Raw genomic sequence first — 18,234 nt, 5'->3', positions numbered from 1 at the left:
GCAGCTCTCACACGCTCCCGGGGAGTGTGCGGCAGCCGCCGGAGCCAGGCAGAGCCCCGGGCTGGCCTCCGGTGAGCTGGGGCAGCCAGCGAGGTGCTGCCCAGCTCCTGTCTGGCACAGTGCCGTAGATGCCACCGGAGCCACGCGGAGGGACGCAGCCGTACCCCGTCCTTGTGTAAGGGCCCCAGCAAGCAGTGGGCAGCTCTCAAAAGATGTGGGATGCTAAAAAGCAGAGTGAAGGGAGCCTGCCAGTGGAGCAGCATTTTTCTGCAGGCCTGCCCTGGCACATGCAGCAGCTATCTGGGCAGGGAACGAGAGATTTGCACGCTCACTTCATGCCGGACCCGGCCTAAATCCCTGCCGCATTTATGAGGATGTCTCTGCGACAGCAGATCTTGAATCAAGCAAGACTCTGCAGAGCCTCGTGAAATTGTGAGCTGCAGGAGCCTACTGCTGCAGTCCTCCCCTGTGCCAGGCTGGGCTCACACTGGCCATGCGGTCCCCTACAACCCGAAGCCCCTTTGCACAGCGCAGCCATGCCACAGGAGACGTAGGCTGAGGCTGAAGCAGCCCCAGCTCTCATCCTCCTCACCGCAGGGAAAAGCAGCGTCCCTTGCTATTGCCAACCCCCATCCGCAACAGGCTGTGCAAGGTGAGGATTTATGGGATTATTTTAATGAGCAAGTTAAAATTACTTGTTAGCTGTCACCACGCTGACTCTCGTTGCGAGAGAAGGCGCTGCAGCAAGCCGGGAGGCGGCAGGGGCAGAAGGCAGGAGCCAGCAGCGAGCACGGGGCTGCGATGGCCAGGACGTGCAGCAGGTACAGAGCCAGCGCCGCGCGGCCGCTTAACCCCTGCCTGCTCCGCACCTGGCTCCAACCCAAAAGCGCATCTCAGGATCAAAGCAATAATCCTCCTAAGAGCTCAGCTCCCCTCCAGCCAGATTCTGCCGCAGGACCAGCAGGGGAGGAGACAGAGAAGCCAGTTAGTGGGGAGCAGTTAGAGGAGAGCGCCCTGCACGCTGCTGGGGCAGAAGCGGGGCTGTTCCAGCTGCTGGAGACCCCAGGGCTGCTGCCAAGCTGGGGGAGCGACCCACCGGGCTGGGCTGCCCCACGGCTCGTGGGTGGATGGCGATACCTGGAGGGGGCAGGCACTGCTGCCACCAGGGCCTTAGCCAACTGCTCACACCGCTGCCTGCGTCCTCCCTCGGACCTGCTCGGTTCCTCCAGCCCCTGAGGGCTCACCCTGGAAGCAGCCGCCCGGCCGCAGCACGGCCCAGCTCCCTGCACAGCAGCCCGAGCAAAAGGCATCCGAGTGCAGAGCACCCGGCCCTGCAGAACCCCTGCAAGAGCCACTGCTCCCCTGCTCCACCCTGCAGGCTTCGTGCCTCGTTTGTAACGCCCCCTCCCCTCGCCCCGCAGCGGCAGGGGAGCGTGTCCTCCGACGAGGCGAAGCACCCATCCGCGGAGGTGCTGCACAGGTGTAAGGATGCGATCCCAGCTGGCGTGGGAGCACCAGCCCAGGGATGAATTGCTCATCCGTAAGGCCGCACTGACATTTTCCTTCCTCATTCCCAATTGCCGGGCACACCCAGGGGAACCACAGACACCTCCTGGAAGGCGCGCTCGTGTCGGCAGCGCTGGGTTTGCTGCACTTCCCCCAGCAGGCACAGCACAACCCTCGCGTGCGCGCTCAGGAACGGGTCTCCTTGCCAGCAGGGCTGCGGCAAAGCAAGAGCGGGTCCCGCTCTGAGACACCCCCTCGGGTGGAAGGGCCACCTCCTCGACCCAGCGCTTGGCACGAGCTCAGAAGCGGCAAGCAGCCACAGCGCTGGGAGGTGGCACCGGGTGTTCTGCCCTGCGTGAGATCTCACACGCGTGCAGGGACGAGGGCCCCTGCGTAACGCAGCACAGGGGTGCAAAGCCAGCTCAGACCGAACCGTCCCGCCCCACGCGTACACGGTGGGACAAGACGCTGCCACCCCCCGCGCTGTGCATCCAGCACTGGCTGCCCGGAGCAACGACAGACACGGAGACGGGGGAGAGCCTTACCGGACGTAGAGGGATCTCTTCTCGCTTGTCCGGAGCGAGCCAGAGCCAGAGCTCATGCTGCTGTTCATCATCTGCTCTCTCAAGTCGTGGATCTTGGACTCGAAGCGGCTGTACTCTGCGGGGAGACAGAGGGTCAGCGCAGGCAGGGGCTGCCCCCGAGCCTCCACCACCACCGCCCCAGCGAGCAGGGCGCAACCAGCGCGCCAGATTAACCCAGTAAGCACTGAGAGGCGACTACAGCCTGGCCACGGGGCGTGTGGCTGGGGGCAGCTGCCCTGCACGCCCCTGTCCCAGCGCGGCGATCGCCTCCCTGCGTGAGCTGCTGCCCTGCAGAGCGAGCCGAAGCACAGACAAAGAACGAGACCTCGCAGGGGACTGTCACCCCCTGGCCAACGCGACGTGGCACGGCTGGAGGGCAGCAGCCCCACGCCTCGGGTCCCAGCCCAGCAGTGCCTGGCAGCAGAGCCCCAGGCATGCACCGGGAACAGGGGGACGGCTGCCACCCGGCCACCGGTGCCAGCACGGGGCGAGCGCCCCGCACGCGGCACCACCTCCGCTGCAGCGCGGCCCCCAACTCGGTGGCAGCCCCCAGCCCGTCCCCGGCTCGGGGTGGGGGACAAAGCACACCCCGCAGCCTTAGGAAGCGAGAAGGGGAATTCACCTGTCGTCACCTACATCCCAGGCAGCAGGAGACCCTCCGGGAGCCAGCGGCACCTCCGGCAGCGGCAGGACGGGAGCTGCCACCACCTGCAGCTCCTCCCTCCCTCCCTCCCTCCCCGCGGCCACGCCAGCGCGACCTTCAGCTGGGTGTAAAGGTCGGCCCCAAAGCGGAGGGCGGAGGCTCCAGCCCCGCGCACCCAGGGCAGAGCAGGGAGGGTTTGCTCCCGCGCAGCCGAAGAGCAACAGAGGTGGCCCCGCTCCCTCCTTCCCCTGATAGCACCCAGCAAAGGGCGCTCGTTGGCGCCGTGACCGGGTGGCGGCGGCTGCTGCTGCAGCGACAGATCGGCCAACCTGCCGGGGAGCACCGGGCACGGACACATGGGTTACAAAAGCCCCCACGGTGGCACGAGCCGCGTGTGGGCACTGGGGGTGCTGCCCCCAGCGCCGAGCTCCCTCCGCGGAAGGATCGGGCAGGGCGCTGCCCAGCCTGCAGAGCTGCATCCCGCACGTGCGGCGGGATCACCGCTGAGAAATGCACTGCGGGCTGTTTGAAAGACAGCCCCTCGCTGTGCACGGAGGGAGATTGCTCCGTCGGCGCAGATGCACGCGGGGTTGGGGTTATGCAACCGTGGCTTGGCATTTCCTGGCTACCTAGCCCTAAACCGTGCAGCCAGACCCTGCTCGAGACTTCCCTTCTGCACAGAATTGTCGAATGCTACTCAAAGACTACAGGAAAAAAAAAAAGAAAAAAGATACGCACCGAAAACCTCAAGCCACACATAAAAATTCCACAGCCACGTATAGGAGCCGTGCTGCAGCCCCAGCCTCTGAAGCCTGCTCTGCTGGTTTTCTTAAAACCCCAAACCCCAGCATATGCAGCACATGTGAACCTGCCGCTTGGGACAGCTTGACAAGCCATCTGCAAGCAGCCTGCCGCTGCATCACCCTTGGCGGGCGTGCAACGAGAAGGGTAAAGCGAGCCGGGTTTCCTCCTCTTTGCGGCGCCTCGAGCGGCAGCCTGCCTTGTGCTCGCCTTTCCCACAGCCCCCTCTGCGTGGCTCGGGGGTCGGGGGGGGGCTACGCGAAGGCTGCGGCTCCCGTCCTCTCCTGGCCCATCTGGCTGACGGATTTGCTGCGCCCCGTGGGAAGCTCGGAAGCGCTGCATCTACCTGTGCCACCGTTTCACCCCGTAACGCCTGCACTGCGCAGAGAACGAGGTGGGGAGCCCAGGGCAGGGGCAGAGAGGCAGCAGATGTGCTCGGAGGCGTGTTAAAAATTTCACGGGCAACGCTCCCTGACGTGGAAGTTCACACTCGGGGTGCGTTAGCCCAGCAGCTTCCCCCTCTGTAAGGGCCACGGCTGCGCTCAGGGCGCTGCTGAGCTCGCCCGCAAGCCAGGCTGCGTGGAGCTGAGCGCTGCTACCGCGGCTGGGTAAGTGTGGAGGGAGCGGGACTGCTCCTGGGGCTCGCCTGGGTCCTGAGCCGCTAGGACGTGTCCTACGTGATGTTAGAGACGGGGCTGCCACCTCCTCAGCTGCGTGTTACCCACAGGTTTGCCCTCTGAGAAGCAAGGGTTGATGCTGAAGGCCCCAGCCAGCACAGGCTGGCTGCAGATGAACGGGACAAAGGGAGCCCCCGTGGCAGCAGGCGCTGCCCCCAGACATCAAGAGGCAGGGGCAGCCTTACTGCCTGCACAGGCAAACGCACAACAAGGGCAATGCTTATCCCAGTAGAAAATAAAATTATCACACCAAAGCAGCACTTCTACACGCCCCTAACTGCACCCAGACCGGAGTCTCACTGATGCGGCACCCAACAGACAGAAGTGGGCTAAAGCCCGAGCTAAGCCCTGCTGGCAACCTCTCACCCTGCGCCAGGGAGGACTGCGGCACCCACAGTACGGATCAGGGCCACGGAACCGACGTCCTGGAGCTCCGCAGGAGCGTGGAGCGGAGCTGGGCTTCCCGGCACGCCGCCGAGCCCCACGCCTCATTCGTTACGGGGCTCGAGACCAGCGAGGAAACTGCGACAGCAAGCACGGAGCTGCTTACTGCGCGTGCTGCGCTTGGCAGCGACTGCTTTGCACAGGTTTAACCCCAGAGGGGCTCGAGCTCCGTGCCGGCTCCCAGCACGGGCAAGGCACCGCTCCGCCTGCACTGCGGCCACGTCCCCCCACCAGCCAGCTCCTCCTCGCCACGCTGCCGTGCTCAGCGCCGGCCACCTCGATCTTTCCCTAAGTGCCACCCCCAGCTGCTCGCTCAACAGCGGAGCCAGAGGGAAGTGGAGCAGCTCTGGGCACCCCGTGTCCGGGGCAGAGCCGCTCCGGGCACCCTCACCTTGCTGCACGGGCACTCCCAGGCAGTGCGGGAAGCCGAGCGCTGCACTGGGTGAGCCCAGATGTCTCCTTGCAGGGTTGGGCTCTGCCAGCAGCCCTCCTCCAGCAGCCGTGGCTCTCCCTGATGGAGCTGCCAGCCCGCACGGCACCCGCGCAGGGCAGGGAAAGCAGCAGCAGCAGCAGCGAGGCGGGAGCGGGGTGGCAGGGTGCCACCGCTGCGGGACGGAAGGGAAGCAGGGCGAGGCGAGAGGTGCCAGCCAAGCAGCAGCTCAGCAGCGCGCTGGGCGGAGGAGGAACAGCCAGCTGCAAAAGCAAACCCGGAGCCTCCCTGCGAGCACAGGGGAGGCAGGGTTACCCCAGGAGCGAGCATAGGATGTGCTCGGCTGCAACCGGGCCCCCCCTTATCTGCGTGCTGGAACAGCCTCCTCGACAATTATCGGCAGATAACCTCCAGCAAGCAGCGCTTCTATCTCCGTTCACTGGCTCATATCCACCTTGCCTCTGCATCCTGGAAGGAGAGCTGCCGCGCGGCAGAAACTCGCCTGGGAAACCTGCCCGCCGCACAGCAGGGAGGTGAGCGCCAGGAGCTCTTACTAATCCCCACCTCCCCGGCACTCCCACAGCACCCAGGCGCTGGACATGTTCAGGACACACTTACCAAGATAGAAAATATGCAACAGGTGAACTCGCGCCTCTTGTTTCAAGTGCCACCGCCTTGCTGCTGCTGCAAGAGGTCCCGCTGTGGGAGCCTGACGCCAGGAGGAGCAGCGCTTTGTTATTTCCACCCAGCAAGGCGACGAAGCAACGCTCTGCGCTCTTGTGGCTCTTCCTCCAGAGCTCGAGCACCATGCAGGTGCTCCTGGAGAGGGGCTGAGCCTGCGGGGCACAGAGCAGCCCCCCGTGGCCCCAGTCCCATCCCGGAGGAACCTTTGGCCTCTGCATTCTTCCACGAGAAAGCCCGAAGGGATTTCAGCTGCCCAGGTTTCAAAGCGTTGGGATTAGACATCCACAGGGCCATTGTCTGCCGCTCTCTCTGCCTCTCCACCCTCGCAGTGGAAAACGCATCCTGTTTTCAATAGCGCTGGCTTCAGCTCCGCACGGGCTAATGCTCACTGTGATCCCCAGGCTCATCTCCCTACAGAGCTGCTGTTTCTATGGCAAACAAACCCAGCAAATGGAGCTGGCACACAGCAGCGGAGCCAGAGCGCGATGGAGCCGCTCCCTCCCGACCTGCTCTCTTGTGCTGCAGCCCTGGCAATTGTGCTATTTCCTCGTGTCCAGAAAACGAAGGGAGAAAGTGCAGTTAGAGCACGGGGAGCCGCATCAGAGAGCGACCCCTGAGCGTGCACAAAGCCTGTGCACAAAGCACGTGCACTGCTTTAGGCACACAAACGCCAGCCTGGCTCAGGCTGGATCCGGCCATCAGCAGATCCTGGGGACCTTTCAGCCGCAGGCACCAGCCCGGCGCCTGTCACACGTGAAATCTGCAATCAGCTCCATCGCTCCTCTTCAGCGAAGCATTTTACTGCCCTGAGTCCACGCACCTTTGAGCTGGGGGGTCGAAGTACAAACACCGCCCAGGCACGGCAAGCACAGACTCAGGGCAGGCTGTGCTGCACGCTCAGATGAGCGGCGGTGAGCACAGAGGTGCCGAAAGCTTTGGCAACTTCTGGAAGCCGCTGCAAGGTCTCAGCAGTTTCCTTTTAGCAGCCAGCTCAGAGAAACGCCGCCGCTCGAGTTTTTGTATTTTAAAGCGAAGGATATCAAAGCTGCGCTCCACGGGGCTTCAGGAGGTGTAATTGCCAAACCCGAGCACTTGTGATAACAGCAGACAAAGTTCACACGGAGAAACACTCCGAGGAAAGAGATCTTACAAGCAGCTCAGAGGCAGCATCACACGGAGCGGCCTCCTTGCAAGACAGCTTGGGGCTGCGCCAGGCACGGGTGCTCAGAAGAGAGGCAGGACTGCGACTCTTGCCGTCCTTCCCCCGCTCTGTCTTCGCTCTCCTCCACTCCTAACCGCTCACGGGACCCCGCTGGGAGGGCACCTCATCCACGAGGCTTATGCAAGCAGCCTCAGAGGTTACACTAAAGCAGAGCACACCCTGAGCACGTGCGCGTTTGTCCAGCACCCTGCGCAAGCCCTGCTCCTCCTCACACGCAGCAGACAGCTGAATGGCAGTCCTCCACGCCTGCTGGGACGGATTCGCCCCTCAGAGCCCCTTCTGATGGGCCCTCACGACCTGCCTTTGGCTAGCAACAATTCATGCCCTGTTTTCAGGTCGGGTTTGCTGCAACCGGGCTCACGCTTCACTTGCCATTGCTACAGGCCTGCCACTTCCTTCTGCACAAGCAGGTCGCGCTTTTGGGAAGCCGGCGCAGCCAGCACGCTCACTGGTGCCGCTGCTCTCCTTGGGGCCTCCACGACCCAGCTCTCGCTCTTCCACCAGCGCAGACGTGTGACCTGCGCAGACAAGGCAAACACCTGGGACCTCCCGCACCTCCTCGGGGGGAGGCCGGCCCCACTGACCCCTTCCCCGCAGGGTTCGGGGTGCCCAACACCGCCCGCCCTGCCCGGTGCCAGGGCCAGCCGGCACTTCAGCAGTCGCACCCAGGCCCCTGGAGCTCCGAGGTCCCCTCGGCTCCCTGCCGCCTGTATTTGTTTCCCAGCGGCAGCCCACGTGCCGGGCGGTGCTGCACAGATGCGCTCCGTAGGAGCCGTGGCAGGAGGACACCACACACGGCCCCGGGGGGCCGTCAGCTCCCGGGCGCTGCGGTTTGAGCCAACGTCTGGGGGGGCCGCAGCGACTCGTGCCCCGGGACACGCAGGAACCACTCGTGTCCCGCCCCGTGCCAGGGCTCAATGGCAAGCGGAGCCCAGGGACACGAGAGCAGGGAGCGCTTCCTGGAAGGAAGGAGGAAAAAAAAAAAAAGCCCCACGAGCAGCCCAGCCCGCTCCCCCGGCACCCCGGGCGGCGCTAACGGCTCCGCTCCGCTGCCTGCCCCCGGTCCCTTCCTGCCCGGCGCCCAGGCCCGGGACCGGCGGGGAGGCGGAAGCCGGGCCGAACGGGGGGGAGGGGGGGACAGCGGGGGGCGGCCGGCGCCTCGCCCAGCGGCGGGGGCAGCGCTCGGGGCCGCTCTTTGTCTGCGGCGGGGCCGGAGGGAGGCGGCCCCGAGGGGGTCCCCGCCCCGGGCAGGAGCCCCCCCGGCGGGGCCTCTGCTCGGCCGTGCCCGGGAAGGAGGGGGGGGGGGGGGGGACGGGGCCTGGCGGCGGGCGGCCCCGCGCTCACCTGCAGCCGGCGCGGAGGGCGGGCGGGCGGGCGGGCGGGCGGGCGGGCGGGAGGCGGCGGCGGCGCCCCGGCAGCAGCCCCGGAGCCGCCCGGCCCGCACACAAAGCCGCGCAGGCACCGCCGGCGGGACGCCGGAGACACGCCCCCCCCGCCGCGCCGGCCAATCGGAGCCCGCGCTCCCCGCCAAGCCCCGCCCCCCGGACCGGCTCCGCGCCAATCCACGCCTCGCCGGGGTGCCCCCCCCCCCCCGGGCACCGCCCGCTCAGCGCGCCACACACGGCCCCGCCCCCTGCGAGCGAGCGAGGCCCCGCCCCCTCGTTTACATACAGACCCCGCCCCCTCGTTTACATACAGACCCCGCCCCCCTCGTTTGCATACGGCGCACCGCCCCCTCCCGGTGCCGGTGCCGGTGCCGGTGGCGGTACCTTCGGGCCGGTACTGCGCGACGATGGTCACCGTCTGCCCCGCCCGCTTCAGCGCCGCCGCCGCCTGCTCGTGGGTGGCGTTGCGCAGGTTCACGCCGTTCACCTGCCGGGACACCGCGGCTCCGTCGCACCGGGACTTCCGTCGCACCGCGGTACCGGTGCTCTCCGTGTCCCCGTCACCCAGCCCCTGCTCCGCCGTGTGCCTGCGGTACCACCGCCCCCTCCCGGTACCGACACCCCAGTACTGATACCCCCGGTACCGACATCTCCGGTACTGACACCCCCGGTACCAATATGCCTGGTACTGACACCCCCAGTACTGACACCCCCAGTACCAATACCCGCAGTACCAATACCCCTGGTACTGACACCCCCCATACCGACACCCCCCATACCGACAGCCCCAGTACCCATACCCCAAGTACCGACACCCCCAGTACTGACACCCCCGGTACCTATACCCCCGGTACTGACACCCCCCATACCGACACCCCCCATACCAACACCCCCCATACCGACACCCCTGGTACCGACACCCCTGGTACCGACACCCCCAGTACCGACACCCCCAGTACCCATACCCCAAGTACCAACACCCCAGTACTGACACCCCCTGTACCAGCACCCCCGGTACCAACACCCCAGCCAGCACAGACCCGGGGCTGCCCACCCCACCAGCCCCTGCTCCATGCCAGGACCACGCCGGGCAGGGAACCACAAGGTCCTGCACCCAGGGCCCAGGGCTACACCAGCACTGCGGGATGGATGCTGCCGAACCTGCTGCCGAACCACGTCCCCGCAGCCCCGGTACCCCCGGACACGGGTCTGCCCCCACCTGGGTGCCCGGTGCCCGTCCCTCCCCGCCAGGCCAACTCACCGAGAGGATGCGGTCTCCCCTCCGCAGCTCCCCGCTGAGGTCGGCGGGGCCTCCGGCCAGGATGAAGGACACGAAGATGCCCTCTCCATCTTCCCCCCCGACGATGTTGAAGCCCAGGCCAGTGGAGCCTTTGTGCAGGATGATTTTCCGGGGCTCTCTGGAGGGACAGACAAGGGACACGGGGACGTCAGGGTGACAAGAAGCAACGCGGGTGATGGGGCCAGGGGCCGGGGCAGGGGAGGTGCACCGCACAACTGGGGCTCACAGTGACACAAAGCAGAATGCACACGGGGACAGAGCATCAGCTGGGGGGGTCACGCATGGTGCGGAGGCACCGGGAGCCCAGGCACTGGGGAGGGTGCCAGGACAGGGGAACCGCAGCCCTCCGCACCCTGCACGGCCCACGTGCCCGCAGCCGCACAGCCGCACACGGCGCAGCCCCGCACGGCTGCACACCAGCAGCCCTAAATTTTTCAACGATGACTTAATTCTTCTGCAGTTCAAACAATAGGCAGGCACAGGCAGAAAGACTGCCCGGCATCGCAAAAATCCAGCGCCGATTTTCAGCTAGGAAAAAATAAGCGCGATAGGAACGGCAGCAGCTCCCAGCTCAAGGGCTGCGTTAAAAGCACAAGGAACAAGTGACGCCAGCGAGCGCACCCTGACAAAAAATGCACGGACCGACAGCAATTGCCAGCCGACGCGACGTCGGGGACCATCGGCATGTCGGCTCGGTGACCAAAATGGATGGGCTGGACGCGGGGTGGGTGCCGCAAGGACAGGACCCACCCGCGTCCTCTGGGATGTGGCAGAAGCGATGCCAGAGCCTCAGGCACCACCACGGCACTCGCGGTGGATCCTACGATGCTGGCAGCCCCGTGCTGAGGGAAGGCTGGGGCAGGGGGCTGCCCCCCGGCTGCTGTGGCAGGCAGGAAGGTGGGGAGACCCAGGGGAATAACGCTTGGCTCAGCAGCCAGCACGAAGGCCCGCAGCCCGGCAGCGTTCTCCCAGGCGATTCTCGCAAGAAAATGTCTTCTTCATCCCCCCCCTGGCCAGCCCGGAGCATCAGTGCCGTCACCTGGGCTGACGGGGGAAGGTTTTGGTGCTTTCAGCGCTGCAGGAGGCAGGATTTACCTCCAGGGACCCAAGCCAGCACCCCAGGAACAGCGTCCCACCTTCCCTCCCCTTGGAGGAGTCCCGATGGGCTGAATGTCACTCAGACAGCTCGGGCTGTCACCTTATAAGGAGCAAGGGCAGCAGGAGACAGACAGACAGACAGACGTGAAGGACACCCAGCCCTGCCCGACCCTCCCGGCTGTGAGCAGCTCCTCTCCCCGTGCCGTGCCGCGTCCCCACCCCGTACCTCTGCTCGCACTTGCTCCCGTGGCCCCGCTGCTGCCTGGCAGGGGACAGGGGCGGCCGTCCCCGGTAGGACATGGAGGAGGAGACGTTGACGGTGAACATCGCGGCGTGGCGGGGCCGGCCGGGAGGGCGAGGGGCAGGAACGCCCCGAGCTCCGCGCCCCGCGCTGTTCCTCTCTGCCTCCCGCCTGGCGCGGCGGCGGGGCACGCGGCTTCCCGGTCCCATACCCACACCCTGGGTTTTTTTATGGCAGCACGACAGGACGCAGGCTTTGGCGCCTGCTAGACCTAGTGGGCTTAACCCCTTCCTGCCCCCCCGCTGCGCATCGCCGGGGCACCTCTCCCTCCAACGCGGAGGCACAGCAGCATCGCAACCCCAGCCTACGGCAGCTCCGCGTGTCAGATGCAGCAGGGGCCGAACCTTGCGTCCTCCAGAAAATACCGCCTGTATCCTTACAGCCTCCGGACACGTTTGAGCGCTGAGCTCAGCAGAGCTCAGGACTTGGGTTGGTTGGGACACGCTGGGGCTGGGGGGACCCACGAGACTCCACGCGGACACCAGTGAGCTGCCCCCCCCTGGGATCGCTGGGTCCCATGGAGGCTCAGCGCCACGTCCTGGGGCTGCCACCAGCACTTGGCTCTGCTGCTCAGCCCCCAGGTCCTCGCTCCACTGCTGCTTTTGTGTTTGCCTGGGAGCCTGCCCAGCCTCGGGGTCTGAGCAGCGCCTTGTTCCTGGAGCCTGCTCCTCTGCTCCCGGAGCGGTGGTGGGGAGGCTGTGGGGCCAGGTAGGTGCAGGGGGCTGCCAGGGGCAGGGAGGGCTGCAGCTGTTTGTCCCTCTGCAGCAAATCCTTGCCTGGAGCTAGAGATTTTCCTGAGGAAGAAATAGGTCAGGTTTCTGGGTCTGCAAGACCGTGCCTCCAACCAGCCGATGAACTCGCTCTGCCCCTTGCTTTTCGCTGCTGCCCTGGAGGAAGCATCCCCAGCATGGATGAAGACAGAAGGTAGAGAGACACCACAAGAACCAAGGAGAGGAAACAAAGCCCCAGGCGGGTAAGTCGCTTATCCCAGGTCTCAGTCACGGTACGCACTCCAGGCACCCTGAGCGGGACAATGTTCCTGCAGATGGATCCCACGCTGGACACTGTGGCATTGACACCTTGACCTGGGCACACAGCGGGGCTGTGCCAGCTCTGCAGGTCCGTGGTGCAGCTCATGGGGAGAGCAGCTGCTCTGGTCCCGGGCACCGCAGGACACGAGGGTCACTGGGGACACGTACGAGGAGCAGCTGAGGTCCCTTGGTTTGTTCAGCCCCGAGCAGAGCAGGCTGAGGGGAGGCCTCATGGCGGCCTCACAAGGGGAGCAGAGGGGCAGGCGCTGAGCTCTGCTCTCTGGGGACAGCGACAGGACCCGAGGGAACGGCATGGAGCTGGGATAGGGGAGGGTCAGGCTGGGTGTGAGGGAAAGGTTCTTCATGGAGAGGGTGGTCAGGCACTGGGACAGGCTCCCCAGGGCAGTCGTCGCAGCACGGAGTACAAGAAGCGTTCGGACAATGCTCTCGGACACACGGTCTGATTTTTGGGTGGTCCTGTGTGGAGCCAGGAGTTGGACTCAATGATCCTCGTGGGTCCCTTCCAACTCGGGATATTCGATGACTCTATGATTCGAGGTCCGTGCTTGCAGCAGCACGCGTGCCGGCAGGAGGGGAAGAGGCAGCAGCCGGGGCGCTGGGCTCAGCCTGCTGCCGTGGGGCCCTCGCAAGGCAGCACCATCCTCTAGCGGCCGCCGGCTCCTGCTGCACCGCAGCCACCGCTGCTGGGTGGTGCCTGGGTCGCAGGATGCTCTCGTCCCTCTCTGGCCCGCCAGTAAGGGCATCAGCGCGTGTGGGATCCACTGGGATCAGGGGTCCTTGGAGGAGGGACAGATGGTGCGGTGGCGCTGGGAATCAGTCACCTTCCGTGGTGCAATACAAACGGAGAAAGCGGAGCTCCTGCAGCACAGCATCCTCCCCCGGTGCCCGGGCAGCACGTGGATGGCTGCATCCGGAGAGGAAGCAGCGCGGGGACAGGCTGTGGGGCCGGTGGTATCGGTGCCGAGAGCACACAGGAGACAAGGGCCTGGATGAGGCGAGCGCTGCAGAGGTCGTGGTGCACAGCAGGGCCCACCGAGAGGCGAGGAATGGATGGGGTGGACGCGATGGCAGGGGTTCTCCGGGACCACCTGCCTGATGCCCGATGGCACACCAGGGTCTTCCGCTCCGGGATCCATCAGCGTCACAGAATGGGACCGTCCCAGCCCGGACGAGGCTGCAGCCTCGCTCATAACCACGGAGCCAACCCTGGTCCTGACCCAAGCATCAGCCCTAAACACGCAGCTGGAGCCCAGCATCCAGCCCTGGATCACCGCTCTCCTCAGGGCTCGCAGCACCTGGGCGCAGGTGGATTGAGGTCCCAGGCTTGGGGAGCACGGGGAGAGGAGCTGTACCAGGACCGAGAGCTGTGCCCCCCCCAGCCCCTCACCCCCTGCATGGCACCCACAAACAGAGGCTGTCAGCCACGGCTGAGGCTCCGCACCCGCTACAGCAGGGTATGGGGATGAGGTCAGGGAGAGAAAGGGAAGGAAGAGAAGGGGCAGGCTCTGGGGATGCCCATGCCTGGCTCTCACCTGGTGAAGTCGTCGTCCCCAATCATGTGCCGAGGGATGGGCGAGTACCTGGAGGGGGTCACTTGAGGGGGGACGGTGTAGGCAGGTTTGTTCTCCACGCTGCCCAGGTAGCCCAGACTGGAGTTATGGCTTATGTGGTTGTCAGCCAAGGCTGAGAAGGCTGCAGGAGAGGAGACAGGCGTCAGGAGCAGAAATCGGCTTCAACGTGGATGGCAGAGACCAGCCCGGCATCTCCTGCCAGCTCCGGCACGTGCCATCCCCCATCCCCGCTGCGCCATCCCCCCCCTGTCCCCGCAGTGCCCCGGGGCTGCCGCACCGGCAGCGTACGTACTGCTGGCGTAGTCGGGGGGCGCGTACATGTCGTTGAGGTGCAGGCTGCCGGGTTTGGCCACTTTCAGGTACACCATGTCGGAGGTGTTCTTCAGGGCGGCCACCGCCTCCTCGTGCCGCACGTCCTGCAGGTTCGTGTTATTCACCTGCCGGGGGCAAGGGGGGCGGTGAGATGGTGGCTGTCCCCTCCCGCAGCACCGTCCCAGCAGGGACCCCGGGAAAGGGGACGAGGGATGGGCACCGCGGCACTGCGGGTGCCCGGCTGCCCACCGCAGGCGCGGGGCTTACCGCCAGCAGCCGGTCCCCGATCTGCAGCCGCCCGTCCTTCTGGGCAGCGCCTCCCTCGATGATCTTGGTGATGTAGATGCTGTTGTCCCCGGGGATGTGCTGGTTCCCGATGCCCCCTGCGATGCTGAAGCCCAGTCCTGGGGATGAGCGGGAGGGGAGGAGCGGGGTGAGGGACGGCTGGCTGCACTTTGGGGCTGGCACTGCCAGCTCCCTGGGTTTTCCCACCCCGCTCCCAACCCAATGGGCCACCTTCTCGCTGCCCGGCCACTACGTGCCTCACTGTGGGGCTGCCCCACACCCTGCACCACGTCGCATCCCACCCTGCAACGCTGGGGTGGACACCCAGGGGACACCCCACACCAGCCCGTGGGACTCACCTTTGGGTCCCTTCATCAGGTTGACCTCCATGATGGTCTCCGGCGGGGGCTGCCGGCGCCGCACCACGAGCCGCACCACGGGGCCCGCTTCCTTCAGAGCCTCCACGGCTTTGCTGTGCACCACCTCGGAGACGTCCACGTCGTTGACCCGCAGCACGCAGTCGTTCACCCTGTGGGTACAACGTGACCCTGAGCTCCCAAGAACCTCTGCCACCCTCCTCCGGCTGTGCAGACCCTCGTGCAAGGGGGAACTGCTTGAGCTGGCCAGGTCCTGCTCTTTGGGATGAGGAGGTTTGCAGGAGGAAAAATGTGGGGTGACAGCGGGGTCCCTCCCCAGGGGGAGGAGGCAAGGGGGGAGGCAGTGAGGCTGGTCCCCGTGCTGTCACCCTGCTGGAGAGGGGAGATGGGGGAAGGATGGATCCTGCCCCAGGGCGCACAGGGAAGGAGGGGAGCCAGAGGCGGGGAGGGCTGGCAGGATGCTGATAGCAGGGGGATCCCTGCAGAGGTGACCTGGCCACGGGTAAGGGGCTGGAGGGGCTGGGAGGGAGCAGGGGTGGGGGCTGACCAGCGGGGCAGACGGAGTCAGGATCCGGGGTGACCCCCCCAGCCCCATACACTCACCCCAAACGTCCGTCCATGGCTGCCGCTCCCCCGGGGATGATTTTGGTGATGAAGATGCCCGGGTCATCTGGAATGTGGGGGTTGTCGATCCCTCCTGCTATGCTGAAGCCGAGGCCGGAGTTACCCTGCGGGAAACCACACGCGGCGCCTGTCCCACGCGGCCACTTGCTCGCTGGCAGCGCCGGTCTGAGAGCAGCGAGCCCCCCGGCAGCACCCCCCTTACAGCATCCGCCGTGGTCCGGGAGGGCAGCGGGCGCGTGGCTGAGGGGAGGCCGGCGCTCGTCAGCCCGGGCGCTCGGCGCGGAGCACCCAACAGATGGAGCGGGAGCGTGGGAGCCGCCAGGACCTCCCTCGCCGCCACGTCTCTGCCGAGAGACTGAGGCAGGCAGCGAGCGGGGGGGACGAGGGGGTGGTCCTTGGCGGAGCAAACCTCCCCTCGCTGGCGGCTCCCCAGGAGGAGACACCGACAGCACAGCCCGTGCGGAGAAGCGGGGCTTGGACCGACCACCAGCATCTGTCCCCTGCGCCCCCCGAGGCTCAGGGTGCCGGCTGGCTGGCGGCTCCTGCAACGCTACGTTGGGTCTCGGCGCCGTGAAACAAGCGGCTCCCTTGTCAGCCCCGCAGTGCTGCTGCCAAACTCTGCCCTAGGGCAGCGGAGGGGACTGTAGGGATGGAGATGAAGCCTGAAGAGGAAGGAGGGAGCCACGCCGTGCCCCTGTCCTGGCACGCTCGCTGTGTCCCAGCAGCGTCCCACCGCGAGCAGGCGCTTCTGCTGCCCAGCCCCGCGCTGCCTGCCCCGCTCGCGGGACCCCGCTCGGTCACACACTTAGGGGTGCCGCTTCCGCTGCCGTGCCTGATGCAAGTGGACAATCACCGATTTTTTTTTTTCCCCTGCTCTGCCTTGAAAATCAGATGGCTCGTTGCCTTGTTTTCTCATGCGGAAGAGCTGACACTTAGTCACATCCTACCATGCCCGCCTCTCACACACCACTGCGCCCAGGCCAAGCACTGTCCCAGCCGCCCAGGGCTCCTGGGGTGCCGCTGCTCACCCAGTGATGACGGGGAGCTCTGGGAGCCCCCTGACGGACCCGTGGCCAGGAGGGCTGCACCCACACTACGACACTGGGAGGTGTGGCTGCCTAAATTGGACTCCTGACATTGACTCTGTCCGGCTCTGGAAGGGTAGCATCTCTGCGACGCTGGCTAAGAAATCTGGAAACAATCCAGGAGCTGTTTTTTTTTTTTATTCCGATAAACCAGAAGAAATCAAGTTCAAGGGATTTCTTTGCTGGCATCGGGGCTGCTGGAGCCGTGGGGGGCAGCACCTCCTACAGACACGTGCAGTGTCCATCAACCCACCGCCATGCTCCTCTGCGGGCAGAGCTCCCTTGGTTATTGCCCCAAAACGCTGCTGCCTTTGCCCTTTACAACAAAGACAGGGATCGATCACAGAGAGGTGATGCTGGGATATGCTGGGGTTGCCTCTGGGAGCTGAACATCACAGCAAGGGGACAGTCTCTCACCTGCAGGTGGCAAGGAGCTCCTCCTGCAAGGAGATGGGGCTGTAGTGGTCCCACTGGGCCAGGGGAAGGGGACAGACCTGGGTCATGTCCGTGCTGGTCCTGGCCCTGCATTTCCCTTGTGGTTTCTGGCTGCCTGGAGCCGGGTAGCAAATCCCCGCAGCAGCAGAGCAGTGAGAGCTGCATAGCAGCCTGACCCCGCCAGCCCCCCCCGGCTGTGGGCTGAGGATGCTCTGCAGCATCCCCGAAAACAAGGCTTTTGCCTCTAAATAGGGCCCGGAGCAGGCAGCACTCAGCCCAAAAAGGAAGCATCCCCTGGGCTCGTTTCGTCAGGCACGCTGGGGAAGCGGTGGGTGAGGCTGCAGCCCCAGATAACCTTCCGTCCACCCACCTCCGTGATGCAGAGCCGGGGGGGAGGAGGGGGATGACTAAAGGAACAGGAGAACGAGTGATGCGTCTTCCCCTGCGCTGCTGGCCAAGCGGCGAGGAGGAGGCCCTCGCCTCGCTCGTGCCGCTGTGCCAGGCGATGGAGACCCTGCATGGGGTGGGACAGGGCTGCCCCCCGGCACGCAGCGGCGGAGGGCTGCGGCTGCGGAGCCCTGCGCTCGTCCCGTGGTGCTGCCTGGCCCTGCTGTGCCCACGCCTCGGAGCAAAGCTTGGGGCAGCTTTTCCTGCTCCCTCCCCATCCCTCCCGCACACAGAGATGCTGCCTCTGCGCGCCACCCGCTGCTCCCAGGACCGACCCCGTCCCCTGTGGGAGCCGATTTTATCGGCTGTGGCGCAGCACCCAGCGTCAGCTCTGCGTGGCCAGGGTCTCACCAAGGGACGGGGGAAGGCGCAGGCAGGAGCTCCCCCCGCCGCAGTCCGGGCTACGAGAAAACCTGTCCTCACTGCTCAGCGTCAGCAGGCTCGGTGCCCCGCGGCGAGCCAGAGCCAGCCACTGGGGCAGGGGGGCGGCAGCTGGGCGAGAGGCGAGAGACAGAACCCACCCCCCCCCCCACGAGTGCAGCTCCTTCTGCCTCCATTTTCTGGCAAAGACGGTGACAAAGAGCCCCCCCCCCAGCCCCAGCTCTGCGCTGGCGGGGCTGCGGGGGCGAGGGTGCGAAAGAGGGAGGTGAGGGAGAAACCCTCCTCCCTCCCTTCTGGAGGGGTGCGCGGGGGGAGCGGTGAGCCCAGCCCCCTGCCGCGGGGGAAGGAAAGCCAGACACCCCCAAACCCCTCCGGGGAGGGGAGCGGAGCCCCCCCTGTGCCCATCAGTGTGGGGGGTGAGTGGGGGCTGCCATGGGGAGGGCGCCCGCATGGTCGGCACCGTGCCGCCCGGCCAGCACTTACCCTTTCCAAGACGATCTCCTCGTATTTAAACATCCCATCGCTGCCGTTCACCTGGGGAGAGGGAAAGAGCGCGTTAGGGCTCCGCATGCATCCCGGGGCACTGGAAT

The 18,234-nt window shown here is 65.9% G+C and overlaps 1 protein-coding gene across 15 annotated transcripts in view; it reads right to left on the bottom strand.

Moving 5' to 3' along the window:
* The window catches only part of DLG3 (discs large MAGUK scaffold protein 3), a 77,018-nt gene that overhangs the window by 16,886 nt on the left and 41,898 nt on the right, over positions 1-18,234 (bottom strand). For 13 of the 15 annotated variants that reach the window (XR_013939042.1, XM_080554532.1, XM_080554536.1 and 10 more), the window contains 9 exons: positions 18,128-18,178; positions 15,276-15,400; positions 14,655-14,824; positions 14,278-14,414; positions 13,991-14,135; positions 13,660-13,819; positions 9,638-9,794; positions 8,761-8,863; positions 2,052-2,166 (listed from right to left, as the gene is read on the bottom strand). Coding sequence is in view for 14 of the 15 variants with exons in the window: in XM_080554532.1 (XP_080410658.1) it covers positions 2,052-2,166; positions 8,761-8,863; positions 9,638-9,794; positions 13,660-13,819; positions 13,991-14,135; positions 14,278-14,414; positions 14,655-14,824; positions 15,276-15,400; positions 18,128-18,178 (1,163 nt within the window). In the remaining variant the exon portion in view is untranslated. Of the gene's footprint in view, positions 1-2,051; positions 2,167-2,712; positions 4,968-5,009; positions 8,142-8,335; positions 8,463-8,760; positions 8,864-9,637; positions 9,795-13,659; positions 13,820-13,990; positions 14,136-14,277; positions 14,415-14,654; positions 14,825-15,275; positions 15,401-18,127; positions 18,179-18,234 lie in introns of those variants that run through there. The other 2 variants (XM_080554529.1, XM_080554528.1) reach the window with 2 other exon arrangements.

The sequence above is a fragment of the Anser brachyrhynchus genome, assembly GCF_964034855.1.
Source record: "Anser brachyrhynchus genome assembly, chromosome: 13".
Lineage (NCBI taxonomy): Eukaryota > Metazoa > Chordata > Aves > Anseriformes > Anatidae > Anser > Anser brachyrhynchus.
The sequence above is the reverse complement of the archived record's forward strand: the minus strand, read 5'-3'. Positions and strand labels throughout refer to the sequence as shown.